Genomic DNA, 20,037 nt, shown 5'->3' with positions numbered 1-20,037 from the left:
ATACATTGATTTGATTAATTTTGCGGTGATGTGGCACGCTATTTGATTAGTCTATAGGGCCGCCATAACATTTTAGAGACTCAATCGTGTTAAAATAAACATGCAAATTCTGCTAACGTAGCTATAGCCGCTATAGCTCGTTTAGCGATTCACTATAGCGGTAAGCTGTTAGCGGCAATAGCGCCGTGACACCTCGAACTTGTTTTGAACTGTGATTCAAAGATATGTGGCTAGATATTGAATCAAAGGTTCAAATCAAGTTCGAGACGTCACTGACTCAATCATATTCCTCACCTTTTATGTGGTACTGCAGATTGTTCTTTACTTTTTAGGCAGCAGTAGTGCAGAGTGTAGCTGGTGCTTAGTAGTATTTATGTTCTTTGATTAGCAAAAAAAAAAAAAAGGAAAAGGGAAAATTGCTTAGCTAACAGTATGAGATGGATGCATGGGTATTAGACATGAGCATTTTGCGCCCTGAGAAAAAGCCTAATTTTTTCAGGCCTAAAATCTGTGACCAGTCCCGCCCAATAAACCCATTGGGCCAGAAAATCGAGCCCGAGCCAAAAAATTTCGGGCTGAGAAATAGCTGCCCAGGACCGGCCCGTGCCAGCTTAGCCCAGCAGCAACTCTGGCATCTGCATCCATGCTCGGCGGAGGGCGGAGGCCGAGAGAGGAGACGACTACCCCACAGATGAGAGGAGAGTAGAGGAGAGGAGGGGAGAATTCAGCAGCAGGATCTGTCGCAGAGGTTGTTGGATCGAATCGATTGCCACTTGATGCTGTGTTGCTGAACTGTGATCGAGGGAACGGAAGCGAGGATCTGAGGAGGAGGATGTCGTCGTCCTCGTCCTCGTCCTCAGTGGTGGTGTACGAGGGGTGGATGGTCCGGTACGGGCGGCGCAAGATCGGGCGGTCCTTCATCCACACGCGCTACTTTGTGCTGGAGCCGCGGCTGCTGTCCTACTATAAGCGCAAGCCGCAGCACAAGGCGGACAAGGTCGGGGGCGGCGGCAAGCTCCCCATCAAGTCCCTCCACATCGACGGTAATTGCAGGGTCGAGGACAGGGGACTCAAGATGCACCATGGACATGTACTTCTTCTTCTTCATCTTCTTCATCTACTTCAGTTGTTGTACTATGATTCATTTCCATTCCATCCCCTCTCCCGCTGCAGATGCTTTACGTATTATGCGTCTACAACAAAAGGGAGAAGCACCACCGCATCACGGTAACTCCAAAATTCATATGAGCCGACTTCCTTTACTGCAGAGCATAGTAGGCAAAAAAGAATCTCCTCAATTATCAAGGCAAACCGCTTTCTTCTGTGTGTTTAGTGCATCCAACAGTAGGCTGCAATTTGCTTCCTGTCATCGCCAAGTTCGTTCAGTGGCATCTCTTTTGTGCCTAAATGTTCTGGACGCTTGCTGGATTTGCACCATGCCTTCACTTTGATAAGTAAATGACCTAGTGTTCAAGCGTCTAACTCAATCGCCATTATGTCACATGTACCAGATGGCAGCATTCAACATCCAGGAGGCTCTAATTTGGAAGGAGAAGATTGAGATGGTCATTGATCAGGTTCGACATGAGCAAATCCTAAATCTCACCTGTTTTGGAACTTATGTTAAAGACTGCTTCATGACACTGATTATGAAACTAGGACAAAGGCAATTTTGTTATTTCTTTTCCCCTCAACCTGGCACCAGTATATTCAATTGCACACCGCCCCCAAAATCTACCTAAATTCGTTTTTTTTAAACGATGCAGCAACAAGGAGTGGTGCCGGCTGATGGTAATACAGCCTTTACCTCATCGCAGCAAAAGGCTAACTTAGAAGATGGGAGGAAATCTTTTTCCTCTGATCGCGAAAGCCAGTAAGTGGTAGATTACCAGGGTTCTGTTGCCAGTTATGCCTTCCATTTGTACTTGTGCTGTACCCATTTCTGTTCCATTTGATCATTAAAGAAGGGAAATATGGCCTTGAAACCATATAAAATGCCTTAGTAATTTAATTTCTTCTAGAGCTGAATATTTAAACTCTTTGTAGCTGAGTTATTGAAATCGTTTGAACTCTTGAAGTTTGTGTATATTGGAGACACCTCATACTCCACTAGAGCTTGAGTTCAACTTTGTTCCCATCTGTTACATGATAGTGTTGTAGAATTATTATCTGTTATGAAAATGACACGTGCCCTTATTCTCTTCTGGCAGGTACAGTCATGAAGAGGAAGAAGAGGAGGAGGACAATCAACAATCACTGCTGAGGAGAACAACAATTGGGAATGGTCTGTACATGTATTGTCTATTCCCCTCCATATATTACTTTTGTTCCAGTGCTTAATAAAGAATTGTTCTATTCCTGCTGTTTGTAGGTCCTCCTGAATCATTGTATGATTGGACCCGTGAAAATGATATGTATGATTGGACCCGTGAAAATGATATGGGAATATCAAATCAGGGAAGCCCTGACCAAGTTTTCTCTAGAAAACACTGGCGTCTTCTTAGATGCCAGAATGGCAAGAACTTGCGCTTTGCCCCTAACTCTGTTTCTCTGCTGTGTAACTGGGCTGGTCTTCTGATATGGCGTTAATTTCTTCAGGTCTCCGCATTTTTGAGGAGCTCCAAGATGTTGATTATCTTGTAAGTTCATGATGGTTTTAGGTATGTACAGGTAGTTGTAATCTCTGGCCACATTCTCTTGTTCGTTGACACATGTGTACTTATTATAGGCAAGAAGCTGTAGCAGAGCAATGAAGGCTGTTGGTGTGGTTGAAGCCTCCTGCGAGGCTATATTTCAGCTTGTCATGAGCATGGATACTACACGTTTTGAGTACATTGTCTTTGTTTTGACTTTCAATAGATTAACTCCACAATTGTGCGTTATATATATTTTTAATTAAAATTTTCATACTATTTTTCTTTTTGTTCTGTAAGGTGGGACTGCAGCTTTCAGTATGGTAGTTTAGTAGATGAGGTCGATGGCCACACTGCAATACTATACCATAGGCTACAATTGGATTGGTTCCCAATGTATGTTTTGCATGCTACTGCAAATATTCCTCTCTTTTCCTGTTATTCTCCATAGGAAGTGTGAACTTATTGCAAATTCTAGAAGCAATGAGGCATCATTTTTCTTGGTTTACAAGCAAACATGCCATTATGTTATATTCATGAAAGATACTTTTGTTGTGCAGCTGATAACGTTTCAGTTGCTTAAATTTATTGAAATATAGTTCTGGGGAACATGGATTAAATATTAATTTACATTATGTGTTTTATTGGACTTTTAAGCTTTAGATTTCATCTTATATTCATCATGGATTTTAGAGTCATTTAATTAATTTCTATTTTCTGGAGTCTGACATGGATTTGATGAATATTTTACCAGGTTTGTTTGGCCTCGCGACCTTTGTTATGTACGATATTGGCGGCGTAATGACGATGGAAGTTATGGTTGGTATTCTTGGGGTTACACATAGCCATGTGCGCATACAACATGTGTGCACGAACGTGTAGTACTTTGTTTTCATGACTTCGATTGTATTTTGTAATTTTCATTTGCAGTTGTGCTGTTTCAATCCAGAGAGCACGCAAACTGTGGTCCACAACCAGGATTTGTGAGGGCACATATTGAGAGTATGGAAATTGCTCTGATGAATTCACTACAGCACATCATTTGCATTTATTTTAGTGTATAGCTACCAGCACTACCTTTTATTAACCTTTTCCTTTTTCTCTGTTGCATATACTGTAGGTGGTGGCTTCAATATCTCTCCACTGAAATCCCGTAATGGAAGAATCCGAACACAAGTGCAGCATCTTATGCAGATAGATTTAAAGGGTTGGGGGGTTGGTTATGTACCTTCATATCAGCAGCATTGCCTCCTTCATATGCTGAACAGTGTTGCTGGTAGAACTTCTTGTGGAATAAGCTTCTGAACAAAGTTTTGCAAGATAGCACTATTAATATTCTGTGTCATAAATAGTACTCAGAGAAAACATTTGTTTTTATGTTGTTCTTGTTTAGGATTTTGGGTAACTGATTGTGGTAGGTGGTTTAATTGGAACGGGACCTTGTTGTCTAATTGCTTGCTTGGTCAGTGTCCATACATTTTTGTGTTTGGTCATTTAAAAGTATCGGGAAGTCCATGTAAAGTCAGATGAATTAACGGGTTTGTGTCCAGGGTTCATGATGCGACTGTGCTTGCTAAACTAACAGTACTATATCTTTTCTTTTGGAGATGCTGTTTGGACCAACATTTTTTCGTAGTACCTTGTCCAGCCCCTCATTTCGTTTGAAGACCTGTTTTCTGCAAATCATTCCAAGGCTGTTACCACCTTAGGTCCATCAGCCAACAGGTCATCACTGTAGAATTCCTACACTTTTTGAGGCCTTCCTGTGCATCCTGCCATCTTGTGTGTAGGCTGCTGTTCACCGGCCTGCCATGTATGATCCCTATTTTATCCCTGAGAGTTGAGAATAATCTATATGTGTGCTGCGCCACATATTGACATGCATGACACACATAGGAGACAGTTGCAGAATTTTTCTTGTGCATGACTGCTCAAGCGTGTTCCATATTTTCTGCAAAATCATTGACTTAGATGATGGGTAGTCCTGAAAAAGTGCGGTGTATCATTACGAGTATGTAGTCGGTATGTATCTTTTCATCTCTGGTGTTGCTATTAATACTCCTTTCATTCGCTCTTAGCCTCTTACACATATGACTTACGGTTATGGATGACCAGCATGGCTTTTTGCATTTTCTGGGTAGCTGAACTTGATCTATGCTCTGTCACTTACATTGTGCCTTCTTTTACCTCTGACAGGGCTCAGGGAATGGTTTTCACAAAGTGATGAAAGTCAAATGCTTCCTAGGATACCTGTTATGGTCAGCATGGCTCCATCTATTCCTTCTAAGAAAGGCAGAAAAGCACAAGACAATACTGTGCAAACCAGCCTTCCGATGAACCAAAGCAGACATTCTACAATGCTCGATGAGGAGTCTGATGAAGATGAAGAATTTCAGTTACCTGAATCGGAGCAGGAGGTTGATGAATTACTTATAATTTTTGTCCCAATGGATCTTTCCTAACATATTTTAAACAGGATTATGTTTTCTGTGCAGTCATCAACTCATGAGAATGCTGCAGATGTTAGACTGCCAGGTATATCGTAATATTCTGTTTTCCTTGAGATTATCTTTACAATAACAAGAGTCTAGTTCACATATTCCAATTGGCTTCATGAATTCTAGGGCTGGATGAAGAGGACTCAGATCAGATTGATTTGTCCGGGTTTTCTGGAAATTTACGTCGGGATGACCATGATAATAGTCGTGACTGCTGGAAAATATCTGAGGGGAACAACTTCAGAGTGCGAAGCAAGAATTTTGTATATGATAAAAGCAAGGTTTTGATCTTCCCCAGCAGTAGACCACACTCATCATGTTGCTACTAGTGCTGTAGAATTTTTTGGCTGTTTTGGGGCCCTGTTATTTATGATTTTTATTCTTTATTCATAGGTTCCTGCAGGAAAGCCTCTTATGGAACTTGTTGCTGTTGACTGGTTTAAAGATGCAAAACGAATGGATCATGTTTCTAGAAGAAAAGGTTGCGCGGTTCAAGTGAGTTCATCTTTGAGTCCTGATATTATTAACTAATCTGTAATAAAGAAACAAGGACATAGGTAGCGCCCTCTTCTAATTTTCGTACCACATGGAACCCTCTCATCTGTTTGTGAAACTGAATTATTGGTGCTCCTGTTAGTGCTAGTCCTTGTTAATTAGTAGATAAAATGATGCTTGGATACAGTCATATTCTTCTTGTTGGGTGTCAGGGTTGTACTTGTACCAGGGCGGCCGCGCTGGACCCCAAAACTCAGGGGCCCCTCCCATATCGTGCAGGCCCTGGCCTTGTAACCTCGTCCCTCACGTGGAGCACTCCACTCACCCCGTCTGCCGCCACTGCTTGGCACGAGCTTGCCTTCCTCCTTCGCCCCATTCGCCCGGTTCTGTGCCCCTCCTCCGTTGACACTCGCCCCAAGCTCGTACCACTCTCTAGTGCCTGGATCACCTCTTTTGCTACCCCTCGACCGCGTGGACTCACTCACGCGTTGGTGTGCACTGTGCAGCGGTTGTGGATCCTGCTTGCTTACGCTTTCAGTGCACTCCGCTTTGCCACAAAAATTAGCATGTCTAACTGCACGCTAATACTGCTTCTTGGTCAACAAGAAGCTCTGAAACAAGCCACGATAATGAAGATTAGTTGGGCTTAAGTTCGTCATGTCTGAATCGATAGCTGGTGTCGTCTTCATATGCCCAAAGCATGAGTTATTGGAACACAGATGTTCTGAATAATCAGTACATAAAACTAGCAGGTTATGAATTGGAATCAGTCAACACCTTATCCCAGAAGTACTATTATATCTTGCTAACTGAATTATGCTCAGCTGAACTGTCCGCTTGTCATATTCAGACTTTCAGTTGAAAGTAGCCATAGATGATCCTGGTCCAACCTTCATAAATAGATTAATGGTATTGCGGCATGAGCTTGCTAAACTTAAATAGCTTGATTCAACAAAGGGATGAAATACCATGATTTAATTGAAGTCAACAGCTATCTTATCTTCCAAGAGCAGTGCCAATTTCTCTCTTGAATTGTGCCCTGAAGTTATTGACAAAACTCATGGCAAACCGCCTTCAGTTAGTTATCATTCCAATTATACATGAGAACCAATATGGCTTTATTAAAAACAGAACCATACAAGATTGCCTAGCATGGGCTTTTGAGTACATTTACCAATGTCAACACTCTAAGAAAGAAATTGTAATATTTAAATTGGATTTTGAAAAAGCCTTTGACACAATTGAGTACAACACAATTTTGGACATGCTAAGACATTTGGGTTTTGACAGCACATGGATTGGATGGACTGAAAGAATCCTAAACTCAGGGACCTCTGCAATTCTGCTGAATGGAGTCCCTGGAAAATACTTCCACTGCAGGAGAGGAGTCAGGCAGGGTGATCCCCTTTCCCCTCTCTTTGTCTTGGTAGCTGACCTTCTGCAATGCATTATCAACAAGGCACACAACATGAACCTTCTCAGCTTTCCTTTTCCTGCCAGATTTACTAGTGACTTTCCCATAATCCAGTATGCAGACGACACCATTCTCTTCTTGAAAGCTTCTCAGAAAGAATTATTTTGTCTCAAAGGGCTCTTGGAAACCTTCTCACAATCCACTGGACTCAAAGTGAACTATGATAAATCTTGCATGGTGCCTCTTAATATGACTGGAGAAAAGGCTAATCAATTAGCTAGAGTTTTTGGTTGTCAACTGGGAAAATTACCTTTCACTTATTTGGGACTACCCTTGGGAACAACAAAGCCAAAAGTTGAAGACTATACACCACTGATGAACAAAATAGAAAGAAGACTCACTGCAACCTCATGTTGGTTGACCCAAGCGGGCAGACTTCAGCTAGTCAACTCTGTTCTATCGTCACTACCAACATATGCCATGTGTACTCTCCAGATTCCAGTAACTGTTATTGAGTATATTGACAGAGCCAGGAAACATTGCCTCTGGAGGGGGGCTGATCTTACAGCAGCACACAAACCGCTGGTGGCATGGAAGAAGGTAACCAAACCAAAAGCCAAAGGTGGACTGGGAGTGGTCAACTTGAGAAACCAAAATAATGCACTCCTAATCAAGCATTTAGACAAAATTTACAACCAGAAGGAGCTGCCATGGGTTAAATTGATCTGGGCAACCTACTATTCCGATGGAAAAGTGCCACATGCTGCTCCAGAAAAAGGATCATTTTGGTGGAAGGATGTGCTCAGACTTAGTGACTTATTCAGGGGAATGGCTACATGCAAAGTAGGTAATGGAAAATCAGCTCTATTTTGGTTGGACCTATGGAAATGGTCACCTCCTCCATGATCTTCTTCCAAGGCTATTTTCATATGCAAAAAACAAAGCAATCTCAGTGGCAGATTTCCTAGCAGACACTTCAATTCAAGCTCAATTCCATATTCCTTTATCCATTCAAGCTTATGAGGAGTACAACAAATTACAGGAACTTTTACAGGGTATTCAGATACCACAGGATCCAGTTCACAAAGATCAATGGCACTATATTTGGGGTTCATACACTTATTCCTCAAACAAATGCTATAACCTACTATACAAGCACATTCAGCCTCCAGCCCCTTTCCTTTGGATCTGGCAATCCAAATGCTGCAACAAACTTCGAGTCTTCTCTTGGTTGCTCCTCATGGACAGACTGAACACAAGAAACATCCTCCGAAGGAAAAATTTCAAGATTGAAAGTAATAACTACAACTGCGTCCTCTGCAGAGAGCACACTGAAGAAACTGCACTTCACCTCTTCTTTGAATGCCGCTTCAGTAAGAGATGCTGGAGCCTCTTGGGAATCAATTGGAATCTGGACCTTCCCGTGTTCAGTATGATGGCAGAGGCAAAACAGAGCTTCAATTATGCCTTTTACATGGAAGTAGTCTTCATCATTGCTGCTTGGGGCCTCTGGAAGCAACGAAATGGCATGATCTTTGAGCATAAACAACCTTCTGTCCAATCCTGGAGGACAAATTTTGCTGATGAAGTTCTACTTCAAGCAAACAGAATAAAGGATGACAAAAGACTTGAGATCTTAGATTGGATCCAAGCAGTTTTTTCCTAGAATCTAATCCCTCTTCCTGACTTCTGCTGCCTCTCTAGGCCCCCTTTTAGGCTTTCATCTTCTGCCTGGCTGGTCTCTTGTATTTTTATATTTTTATATATTTTTTCTCTCTAATAAAATTTCACAGTAGGGGCTTCCCCTACTGTCTTCCTTTCCAAAAAAAAAAAAAAAACAAACTGAGCGACCAAAGTGCTGGCTTGCTTTATTGATACACTACACACAAACAGGCATATGGCATTGGCTTAAGGAGGGAGGGAGAGAGAGAGAGAGAGAGAGAGAGAGAGAGAGAGAGAGAGAGAGAGAGAGAGAGAGAGAGAGAGAGCTCAATTTTGGGGAGGGTTGGAGTCGTTGTATCGCAAACTATAACAATAGCCGACACCTTGCTAACTGTGTTTGAGGAACGCCGCCGGCGGAGAGGGATTAGCGGACGGAACCTCGCGAAGTGCCGCCTGCTTCAAGCATTACCACAATGTCTCAAGAAAGATTAAATGGTTTGGCAACTATGCATTGAGAAGAAATTGTTGGATGAGATTGATGTTGATACCATCATCAATGGCTTCACATCTAGAAATGTTAGAATAAAATTGTTTAAGATATCTCTAGAAAGGGTTTGAGGCGAGCGTTGTTTTTAGATATACTTTAAGTGTTTATCGGAAACTGTTTTTTTAATGCACCGAATATTATCTTTACAATTTATATATTAATTATTTTTTTGATGTTTCAATTCAATAGGGTCCTGTTTTTAGTTTCGCCCCGAGCCACCAAAATTTCAGGACCGGCCCTGACTTGTACGTGTTGTTAGCATATCATCATTTGTTGTTAGCATAGCATCATTTTGTTGCACCGAGAGCCATGCTTTGTTCTTTATTTTTACAGTCTTATGTTTAGCTATTCTATGTATATAATTAAGACATTCAGTTGCTGATAGCCTTTTCCGGTTTCTTTTTGAGGTTTTTATGTTTAACCATGAAAGTTTGGTTCAGTGAAGCTCAGCACTTGCTACGTTGTTCTTTTTTCCTTTTGATAACCTTTTGCTTCTCTTCTAGGTTGCTGCTGAGAAGGGGCTTTTTGCATTGGCAATAAATCTACAAGTAAGTATTACCATGGACATTACTTAACAAAATGAGTCGAAGCCATATTTTTGTTTGCTCCTATAGCTGAGGCTCGCCTCTTGTGTCTCGTGTCGAAAGGATAACCCTATAATTATGCCATTTATTCCAGTTGCCACGCTTGGTAGACATGTCTTGTGATATTGTTATTCGCTGTTTTTGTGAGCAAGCAATGATGGATGATTGTATACTGTCCTTGCACTTTCTATATGGTTTGTTGCTGATGTAAGTATGTTTGTTATTGTAGGTTCCTGGCACAACTAACTATAGCATGGTTTTCTACTTTGTTACGAAGAAATTGATACCAAATTCCTTGTTGCAACGTTTTGTTGATGGCGATGATGAATTTCGGAATAGTAGGTTCAAGCTGATCCCATCTGTACCTAAGGTAAAGTGCTCTCTATCTGTCATGATGTAGAAATCCTGCGAGGTTGATGTGAAAAGTGAAGTAAGAAATACTCTATTTGGTAGGGCAAAAGAAAAGATAAGTTCAAACTCCTTATTAGTTGCTGGCGGTTTTTAATCCTTTTGTCTGACAGGAAAGGCATTTTGAATTTTAGGGATCATGGATTGTCCGTCAAAGTGTTGGCAGCACACCTTGTCTATTAGGCAAAGCAGTTGACATCACCTATATTCGTGGTGCAAATTATTTGGAAGTAAGATTGTGAAAATCTTCTGCAACTTTTGTTTTCCCCCTTTTGGCTAAGAAATAGAACTTGGAGTCTTGGACTAACTGAATGCATGTTTTATGTTGTAATATGGTGACGGACCTGCACAGATAGATGTGGACATTGGTTCGTCTACAGTGGCAAATGGAGTTTTGGGGCTTGTGTGTGGTGTGATCACGACACTAGTTGTTGACATGGCTTTCCTGATCCAGGTAGGCAATTTTGCCATTCGAGTTCTTGTTTCAATCATTTCATCTGTGCACGAGTCATTGGCTGAACTGAATTTTTTCGGCAGGGCAATACATACGAGGAGCTCCCAGAACGGCTGATCGGTGCAGTTCGTGTGTCTCATGTTGAATTGTCATCTGCAGTAGTTCCGGTGCTTGAGGATTAACCCAAGTGTTAGCATTGGCCCTAGTGAAGCTGCTATGCTTGAACCTTGACATCATACAATGTACGATACATTGATAGAGGAACCAACAACCGGCGCCCATACCATCTCCTCGGGCTATGACGCAGTGAAGAATCTGAGGGGGGATGTTTCTATGCATGTGTTCAATCATGTATTATATCGCGTATTTAGGTGTTGCAAATGTGACGCGAATAATGTAGGTATTAGAATGAGTTGTGTTGGGAAAAAAGAAAGAGAGAAGATAGTAGAGTTAGAAATAGAGGCAGGAGGGTAGATGGTGAGGCCCAGCTCAGCTTGAATAAGAGGGGCCATCCAGAATTGTTTGGGAATTGGGATGATGATAGCTGCATGTTGAAACATAATAGACCACACAATTCTTGATTTTTTGTGTGTAATGTTAATGTAACGTAGGAGCTACAACGGTATGTATACTAAGGTGGTGCCGTGTTCTTCGTTTGAAACATCTTTTGTGGTGTCTGGAATCTATCATGTATTGCAAATGAGACCGTCTCGTGCTTTTTATATTATTTTTGAGAGAGTAGGAAGGTAAAAAATAAAATAAAAATCTCTGGCTATTAGACCATCTCCAACCGTTTCTTTCCCTTCCCAACTTAAAATCCCTTCTTAAGGGATTTCCATAGACTCTTCCCTTTAAGTTTCTGCACTTCAATAACATTCTTTTTCTCAACAGACTTTCAATATTCTATCATTTTCGCATAGCTGTCACGACGTATACAATACAACTACAATACATGGCACGTATATACTGTACATGTATTTAAAACTTCGTATATATCACCTTTTGGCTTTTGAACTTAAAAAAAAATAAATACAAATTGCTATAATTACTGGAGAACTACTCAGAAGATTTAAAACTTTGTATATATCGCCTTTTGGCTTTTGAACATATACACGGCAGCTAGATGGCTTCTTTGTTGATGCTGCACTAATTCATCCTACAAAATATTTCCCAAAAAGTTCGACTATAAAAACAACAGAGATTCCACACGAGATTGCGCAAAACCTAAACTCTTTCTTGAGAGCTGCTTCTCGAAAGTACTCAACCTGGGATTCCTCTGCACTGGTCAAGCCAAGGCTTCAGCGGCTGAACTTGTACAGTATATGCCTGAAACACAGTACCAACAAATTAGCTGAGATCAAAGAGTATTACTAATTTACGATATGATGTAAACTTATACAGGGGTGGAAACTGGAAAGAAACAAATAAATAGTCCTAATTCTGGGAGCTTAAAAAATGTAATGAAAGTAAAAGCCGGCTGTAAGCAACAATATGGGCTCAGGGTAGATAATCAAAGCTGAAAGACGTAGCAATCAGAAGCCAATTAATCTATTATAGTGTGCTCTGAGATGGAAAACTTTTTGTGATTTTGTGGAGCCAGTCGCATTGAGATGCAAAAGACAAGGGGACAACTAAGAATCCATCTGGCTCTCATCCTCCACTAGTTTCTCTGCAAGCGTGGTACCCTGCAAAATAGCAATCCCAGTTTGCTTTCTATCTGTTGTCAAAGCGTCCACTATTAGTTCATCACACGCAAAGCACATGCAAAAATTTGCATCTGTTGTCAAAAGTATCATACACACAAATCTAGTTACTTCGTACAGCAACATGCTTGTCAGACAAGGTTTAACAAATCAAACGATGAAATCATTATTATGAAATAACTGAAATTCTGAACATTCTGAACTTTCTACTGGAGAGTCATCAAAGTAGCAAAAATTATAAATGAACAATGTGCATCTCTGAACTTGTCTGAACATGTGCATTTCTAAAATAGATGAACAATCAAGAAACAACGCCTAAGTAGCAAAATGGATAATACATGATCGATGAATACCTAACACATCAGGGAAAAAAATACAATCGATTGCTACACTTATTGAACTAAATCACAGTTTCTGCTCCTTCCTGAGAACACAAGTTCTTATATCTGAACAGAATTAGGTCTACATGAGAAGAAACAAGCAAATCCTTACGTAGATCCAAAAAATGAGCAATAATTGTACAGATGAGCATACAAATTTTGTACTGCACTGTATTTACTCACAAAAAAAAACACACAGAATGACATCAGAGGAAACGAGTAAGGCATACCTCAATCGGCTGTTCTTTGAACTCATATCGCCCTGTCCCAACTCGATCAGCTGTTCTCCCACCTCGATCTGTCCTTCTACAAATCGATCTGGCTTCTCCTCTCCGTTCCCCGAATCGAATCCCACAAAATTATTACCCCATAGTGCTAGCAACAGAAGGAACTCGAGAGGATGGCTCAGCTAATGGGAAACAAAGAGATAGGAGAGGAATCCAGCCGATGAGGTTCGTGCTCTGGGCAGGAAAGTGAGGAGAGGAGGTGGCGGCTAAAGCTGAGAGGTGGCGTCTTCTGCCTCTTCCGCCCAAGCGCAACCGCCAGCCCCCGCCCCGCTTGGCGAAACCGTGATGGGATAGGAGAGAGGTTCCCACGGGCTCTCCTATCCCGTCCCGCCCCGGCTCGTGACGGGAAGGCGTTAGGGCTGGAGTTTGGTTCCCGTCGCCCTCTTTTTCCCATCGCGAAGGGAACGGCACGCGCGACGGAACCCCTTGGAGCTAGTCTTAGTCTTGTGTAGTTGTGGTGTAGCAGTAGAATGGACAGAAGGCCAAATGGGCCTAAGCCCAACACGTATTACTCCATGCGGGTCGGCCTGCTCTGAAGGCTCAACCCGACATGATTCTTCCTCTTTACGGGTTAATTATTATTATTTCGCTCTAACAGATGGTATATTCCCAAAGACATTCATTCGAGATGCTGTGCCAAAATGTTACATAGGGGCCACAAAAAATTGCTCGTTTTGTCACTTTGAGTCACATGGTATTTTTCTTTTCTTTTCTTTTGCCCCTGCCGACATGGAAATTGAGTGGAGATGAACTTTTCGCCCGCTCACTCTGCGGTCAGACCAGGTAGCGACTAGAGCCGATCTTCCTCCCCCTCTTCCATTCTCCCGCCTCATCGTTCGCGTCGCCCGTCGCCGTGCTTGTCGGCCTTGCTGCTTGCTCGTCCACTGGTCTCATCCCTAAGGCCGAAGACGCCACAATGGCTGCAGCCGGAGAGCACTGCCATGTCGTGGATGCATTAATCGACGCGTTGCATTCGTCTGCTATGCCTCATCCTTGCATGGTGGGAGTGGTTTGATACACAGACCGACATTATATTCCTAAGGAACGCCGTTGTCGGGAACCCCGCAATCGGTGCCGGAATCCTCTCTAACATCAAATTGTTGGAGACATTGAACTCTTGCAACGGGGAGGCAGCCCGGGGCTGGTGGCATGCTCCAGCGCGAGAGCTGGCGATCTCCGGCCGTCGCTGCACACTTTGTCGAGGCGAGGCCGACGTCTGTGAAAGCGGAAAGCAGCCGTGGCCCCCTACGATGACGGTGGCAGAGGGTGTTGCGTCGAGTACCAGACAAGGATCATGGCCTCGAGCTGCAGCGTTTACAAAATGCCGAGAGGGAGCACGGGCGCGCCGACGTCGACGGTCGGACAACTGCCACCAGACCAGAAGAGGAAGATGACAAGGCTGGAGAGGGTAGAGTGGTCATGGAAAAAAAAAAGAAAAATGCCAAGTGGTGGAGAAAAAAACCTCGAAGTGGCAAATGAAAGTTCACAACTCGAGCGAGTGCGTCTTGGAATGTGCTGTCATCCGCTAGAAGGGGAAAAAAAACTAATTAACCCCTTCATGGGTTAATTAACCTCTTGGACAGGGGAGACCAATCGGAGCTGATGGAGGCGGCAGAGAGGCAGACCTCGGCAGAGTGGGGCGATGGCGCCATGGCGCTGGGCTTCGGGTGAGCGTCCTCTCGCAAGTCGGCGTCGCAGAAGGCGGGCAACGTTCTGGAGGCCAACCTGCGTTCTCACTGGTCCACCGCCACCAACACTAAGACTATCTTCAACCATATTCCCTTCATTTCGTTTCCTTTTCTTGTCCTATTTCTTTTATTTTCTCTCATCTCTAACAGCTTTCTTTCGAGGAGAATTGCGAAGGAAAAGAAGAGAGAATACCGTCCTGAAGTGAATGACCTGAGAATCCCATTGTGAAGAGAACCGTAAAGGAAAACTGTTAAAACACTGAAAGGAACAAAAATTCCTTCACAACGCGAATACACCGAAGAGAATCGGGCTAGTTCGAGGAGTGGATCCTCCTAGAGCTCCAGGTCCATGCTTCTCCACTGCTGATAGCTCCTTCCTCCTCCTCTCGGCTTCTTCCAATCGAATTGAGTAGTCACTCACTCACTCACTTACCAAGGACAAGGGCTGCTTGCATATCGCAGGAGCCGTGCCTCCTCTCCAACCGCATCTACAACAAGTCAGTCCTCGAATGGGAGCTCACTGCCGGACTGCGCTACAAGCCCGATGCCTTCGTCAAGGTCCCAAGCGCGACATGGTCTACCCCGCCAACCACACCCCTTGCTGCTACGTCCGCATCTCCTGTCTGCGCGGCAACCCCATCGCCATCTTCTTCATCCAGTAACACTACTGACTCACTCTCCCATCCCTCATGTTAGCTAACACCGGTGACTCCCTCTTCAGCTCATTGGCATCCCCGTACCCGGGCTCGAACCTGAATTCCAACCTCTGGTGAACTACTTGCTGCCACAAATCACATCCAACAAGCAACCTACTCACAATATGCATCTGCAGGTTCTTTCTCTAATGCGGAAATTGAATCTTTGCTACCCAAAACGTATTTCTTGATTAAGTACCATCCAAAACGTTGCCACTACTGCACATTTGCCATTTTGATTTGTCATCTATTTTCATCTAATTAGCCTAGATAAAATGACTGTTTTGCCCTCCGGTCGAATTTGAGCCATATCTGGCTCCACCGCTAGGGATGTCAATAGGGACCCGATCCCCGATTCTCCGCGGGGAATTCCCTTATTAGGGGACGAAGATGGGGAGATTTCGTCAACCGTAGAGATATAAATGGTACAAATCATATCCCCGTCGGGTCTAACGGGGACGGGTATGAGAAAGCATTCCTCATCCCCGTTTCCCCGCGGGGACCCGTTTCGGCCAGCGGTGGTGGCCCAGGTGTGCGCGACCGGCCCAGGCGGACGCTAGTGCGCAGCTCAGCCAGACACGGCCTGGCGCTGTGGTATGGTGCGGGTCGACCCAGTGGGTGACCTCGGCCCAGTGGGCTGCCTCGGCCTAGGTGGGCGAGGACGGGTTCCCAGTTGGGTCTCCATTCCCCGCGCGGGGGCGGAGATGGAGAGAAAATAGTCCCCGCGAGCGGGGGCGGGGATGGAGAATTTTCCTTCGTGCAGGAACGGGGATGAGGAGCCATTCCCGACGGGGAATTCTCCATTAAAATCCCTATCCACCGCACCCCTTTTTTCCCTAAACAGCAGTAAACTTCTCAGAACAGTTTGCAGAGTCCTGCTGCAGCAAGGAACGAAGCACACCAACTCGAGGATGAGGGCGCAGGTCTGTGCAAATTTTGCTAAACCTGGAGCCTTTTCAATTAGGTGACTTCCAAATGATGTGCTGGGTGATGCTCTGTACTGATGTGTTGCATCAGTCTCAGAAGATGCGTTGCAGGCATGATTTCGTTTGGATACAGGCCTGATTGTCCAGCAAATCTTGGATCATACAGCCTATCAGCTCCCACAGTTGATACTGTACTTGGATAATTAGCAGCTCCAATCACATCAGTTAGTTCAAATATCAATCTGAGCAATGAGAAGGCACACAAAATGAGTTCAAATATCATCCATTACTACTGAGTGCACACACATAAACATCCGAATGAGTTCCCATCTTAGACATCCAAATAAGTGTACATCTCAGACACCATGAGTTCACATCTCATACAAAAATGAGTTTAGCATCATAGGACACAAAATAAGAGCCTGACATCACATCACATCACACCTTTAGTTTTTCTTTTTCTTTGGAGTTATCTTCTTGGCTGCCTTCTTTTTGACTGGAGATGGAGTCCCTCTAGCCCTTAATGGAGATGAAGTGGTCATGGTGGCATGTGAAGGTCCATCTCCCAACATCATTTCAAGGTGGCTGCAATAACAGGGAATTACTTCTGTATTTGTTTGTAAAAAAAGTAATAAACAAAAGATATTGATTCACCTTCTAGTTCTCACTCCTGGGCTGTCTAGCACTTGGGCAGCAGTGGCAGTTTTGGATCTTTTTGGTGTAGAAGCACCTGGAGCCTGGAGGCCATGCCTTTGTATTGTTTTTCCTTGGCTTCCTCTTCCTGTCACATAGAAACAATAACCACATTGCAATAAAAACAAACATAACAAAGTAAATAATAAATGAAAATGAAGATTTGCTTGCCTCCTTTTGGTTCCAATAAGTGGGCATTTAGGACTTGCTTCCCTGTGCCCCAATGCTCCCACACCCTTTGCACTTATGTTTGCTCCTAAATATTTTTGTCTTCTTTGCAGCATTCCCTCTAGATTCAAGGCAGCCTTTGATCCTCAACTTTCTTGGTCTTCCTGCTAACCTTTTTGCAATTGGAGCCCCCAAGAGGTGTAGTAGGTCAACCTTAGGCCACTGTGACTTGTCTGTCAATGGCTCTATGAGCCCCTCATATGCAACCTTGAATTTCTGTAGGGAGTAGAACTCATGTACATAGTCCTCAAGATTGATGTTCCTCTGTGTGGTTAGAAAAGCTAAAGCATGCTCACAAGGCTTGCCTGTGTGTGCATTCACGGGTTTTAGTTTTCACAATATGCCTCATATCATTGTTGTTGTCCCTAACCTCAGCACTCCAATCGATAGATCGGACAACCCTCATATGGCCTAAGCCTCTTGTTCTAGCTTTTAGCTGATTCAATATAGATGGTAAAATCTTGTGGTCAAGTCTTTTTGCAATCCTTCTCCTCTTATCAAAGAGAATCATTATCTTCTCTCTAATCATGTCTACTAGATCATGAACTGGAAGGTCCTTGATCCAATTGTTGAAGCATTCAGTAAGATTATTGTTTATGTAGTCACACTTGATGTCCATGTTGAATAAACACCTCATCCACATCAAGGAATGCAACTTGTTCAAGTATTGCTTGACATCAGGATCTTCTGATAAAGCCTTGGTCATGTGGTGCTGAAACATTCCAGGCTTGTATGCCCTAGCTGCAAGATACATATGGGCTGCACAATCACCACTATACTTCTTGACAAAGTTCTGCATGAGATGCCTAAAGCATTCCCTTTGCTTAGCATTTGGGAATACCATCTTCACAATATTTTCTAACCCTTTGCAACCATCCTCGTCCTCTTCGTCGCCATCACCTCCGCCATCCCCGCGCTGAGAATCCTAGCCGACGGCTGGCGACCGAACTGGCCAACCCTCGGGAGCAGTGTCACGTCCCAAATTCCATAATCACATAATTAAGCATAATTATGCTTCTTAAGCATTATGTTTAATTTTGTGTAATTTTGTTTTATAACTCTAGCGCAATTCGTTTCTTGTCAATCGGATGAGAGAATCGAATTCGGGAGCGAAAAGAATGAATTTCGCAGTCAAAGCGGACTCTTTCCTTACCATGTGGGACCCACCAGCTGGCCAGCCCCACACCTCACTCTCTCTCCCTCACTCGGCTGCCAACTCCACAGCAGCCCCACCTCACTCCCGTGCCTCTCCCGTGCAAGCAAGGGAGCCACCTCCCTCTCTCACTCTCTCAAGCCCCTCTCCCTTTCTCCCTCAAATCCGTGCTCTAGGAGCCGAATCAAGGTATGCATGTGGTACCATTGCGATCACAAGCTCACAAGCATTCCATTCCTCCAATTTGTTTGCTCATTCCCGAAGGATTTGAGCCGATTTGGATGTCTTTTGGTGATAGGGTTGAAAAGTGAAGAACGCCGGAATTCTTCGATTTCCCACCGTTTTCTTCATCACCCGGCGGCCACTAACCTTCACAAGTGTTGTGGGTAAGTCTCTTAGGCTCCCCATAGCAGGAATTCGTGATTCGATTGGTCGATTTTGCAAAAGAGTGAAATTCATGAGTTTTTGTGAGTTTAACCCTAAATTGAGGAATTGGATGAATTTGAGTTAGGAATGGAGTTTCTAAGTTGTTAAATGAGTTCTAGAACCCTTGAACTAGCTCAAACATGTTCCCTTTTGGTTTGGAGAAGATTGCAATTCGTTCCGGGCATTTTTCCCCTCAAAATAGCCCAGTTCTGGAGCTTCCCCGGAGTATCCGGCCTTCCCCGGAGTCTCCGGTGAGCTCCAGCCGAAAATAACAGAGAGGGTGCTGCCGGAGAGTCTCCCGGAGTCTCCGGTACCCCGGAGTATCCGGCCTTCACCGGAGTATCCGGGTGCACTGTTCATCAGTCTCTGCTGAAACTTGTAAAATTCATAATTAATTCATACGAACTCCAAAAATCATGAAACCAATTTTGTTGGTTTCATAATAAACTACTCTATCTATTAAAAATATCCCCAGCAATTTAATATCGAATTAAAATTTTGAGGCTAATTAATTAGGCTTAAGCTTCATTAATTCACCATTAATTCTTTACAGATCCAAAATGGATGAAACCAATTTTGCTAGTCTTCTTATGACTTGTTCTAGTTAGGAAAAATATTTTCCTACATTTTAAAGTACATTTTCATGATATTTCATCATTTGCACCTTGTGGCTTAGATTGTTGCATTTCATTTATGCTTATCATTGCACGCGTTATGTTTCTTAGAACGCGCTGATCCATCGATCCCGGAGACCGAGGTCGATCCCGAGGCGCCGCACCTTTGTGAACCAGTGCATCAAGGCAAGCAACCTATTATGTTTGCATATTGCACCCATTTAATAGAATTGAATGAAGTCTAAAATTGATAAATTATGCTTGTGTATGTTTGCATGTTTAGTGAGTTATTGTCGGGTATAAATGGGTAGATCCTATGTTGAATTGCATATCCTCTACCTTGATATGTTGTTTATCCATACCCTTGTTGCCTTGAATATGTTGTTGTCTAGATTACAAATTAATCGAAATGCTTAGCAATGCATAGGTCTTTCGGTAGAAGTCGAGCGGTGAATGGTTTCATCGTTCGCGAGCATAGGCATTATTTACTGTTGTTATGATCACAATGTTGGAGATTGGTTGGTGATGGTTGTATGAGTGGTGAGTATG

General features: G+C 43.3%; 1 protein-coding gene and 1 long non-coding RNA gene across 4 annotated transcripts; one reads left to right on the top strand and one right to left on the bottom strand.

Moving 5' to 3' along the window:
* The first annotated feature begins 621 nt into the window (after nucleotides 1–621).
* Nucleotides 622–11,360, top strand: LOC133907905 (protein ENHANCED DISEASE RESISTANCE 2-like). The gene is made up of 21 exons (XM_062350012.1): nucleotides 622–1,090; nucleotides 1,174–1,227; nucleotides 1,512–1,577; nucleotides 1,767–1,873; nucleotides 2,211–2,284; nucleotides 2,372–2,515; nucleotides 2,599–2,639; nucleotides 2,729–2,829; nucleotides 2,934–3,029; nucleotides 3,388–3,452; nucleotides 3,564–3,635; nucleotides 3,754–3,909; nucleotides 4,830–5,050; nucleotides 5,129–5,168; nucleotides 5,258–5,412; nucleotides 5,525–5,626; nucleotides 9,753–9,797; nucleotides 10,063–10,203; nucleotides 10,376–10,471; nucleotides 10,594–10,695; nucleotides 10,779–11,360. Exons 1-21 carry the CDS (start codon nucleotides 833–835, stop codon nucleotides 10,875–10,877), a joined length of 2,235 nt encoding a protein of 744 aa, XP_062205996.1. The 5' UTR covers nucleotides 622–832; the 3' UTR covers nucleotides 10,878–11,360.
* A 392-nt stretch (nucleotides 11,361–11,752) lies between these two features.
* On the bottom strand, nucleotides 11,753–13,633 carry LOC133907906 (uncharacterized). Of its 3 annotated transcripts, none has more exons than XR_009908050.1 (2): nucleotides 13,009–13,633; nucleotides 11,753–12,860 (listed from the first exon to the last, which is right to left on the bottom strand). It is a non-coding gene; the product is annotated as an uncharacterized LOC133907906 (long non-coding RNA). The 3 variants fall into 3 exon arrangements; XR_009908051.1 differs by having other exon boundaries at nucleotides 11,753–12,844; XR_009908049.1 differs by having other exon boundaries at nucleotides 11,753–12,021.
* Between the last annotated feature and the right edge of the window lie 6,404 nt (nucleotides 13,634–20,037).

This window comes from Phragmites australis, chromosome 24 (genome assembly GCF_958298935.1).
Source record: "Phragmites australis chromosome 24, lpPhrAust1.1, whole genome shotgun sequence".
NCBI lineage: Eukaryota > Viridiplantae > Streptophyta > Magnoliopsida > Poales > Poaceae > Phragmites > Phragmites australis.
Note: the sequence above shows the minus strand (reverse complement) of the source record. Positions and strands in the feature narration are given on the sequence as shown.

Excerpts from the sequence above, each read along its gene's own strand:
- LOC133907905 (XM_062350012.1), top strand. The coding sequence starts at position 833 with ATGTCGTCGTCCTCGTCCTCGTCCTCAGTGGTGGTGTACGAGGGGTGG. Across the intron at positions 3,030-3,387 it reads CAATTGGATTGGTTCCCAAT|GTTTGTTTGGCCTCGCGACC; the intron begins GTATGTTTTGCA and ends ATATTTTACCAG. Across the intron at positions 5,627-9,752 it reads GAAAAGGTTGCGCGGTTCAA|GTTGCTGCTGAGAAGGGGCT; the intron begins GTGAGTTCATCT and ends CTTCTCTTCTAG.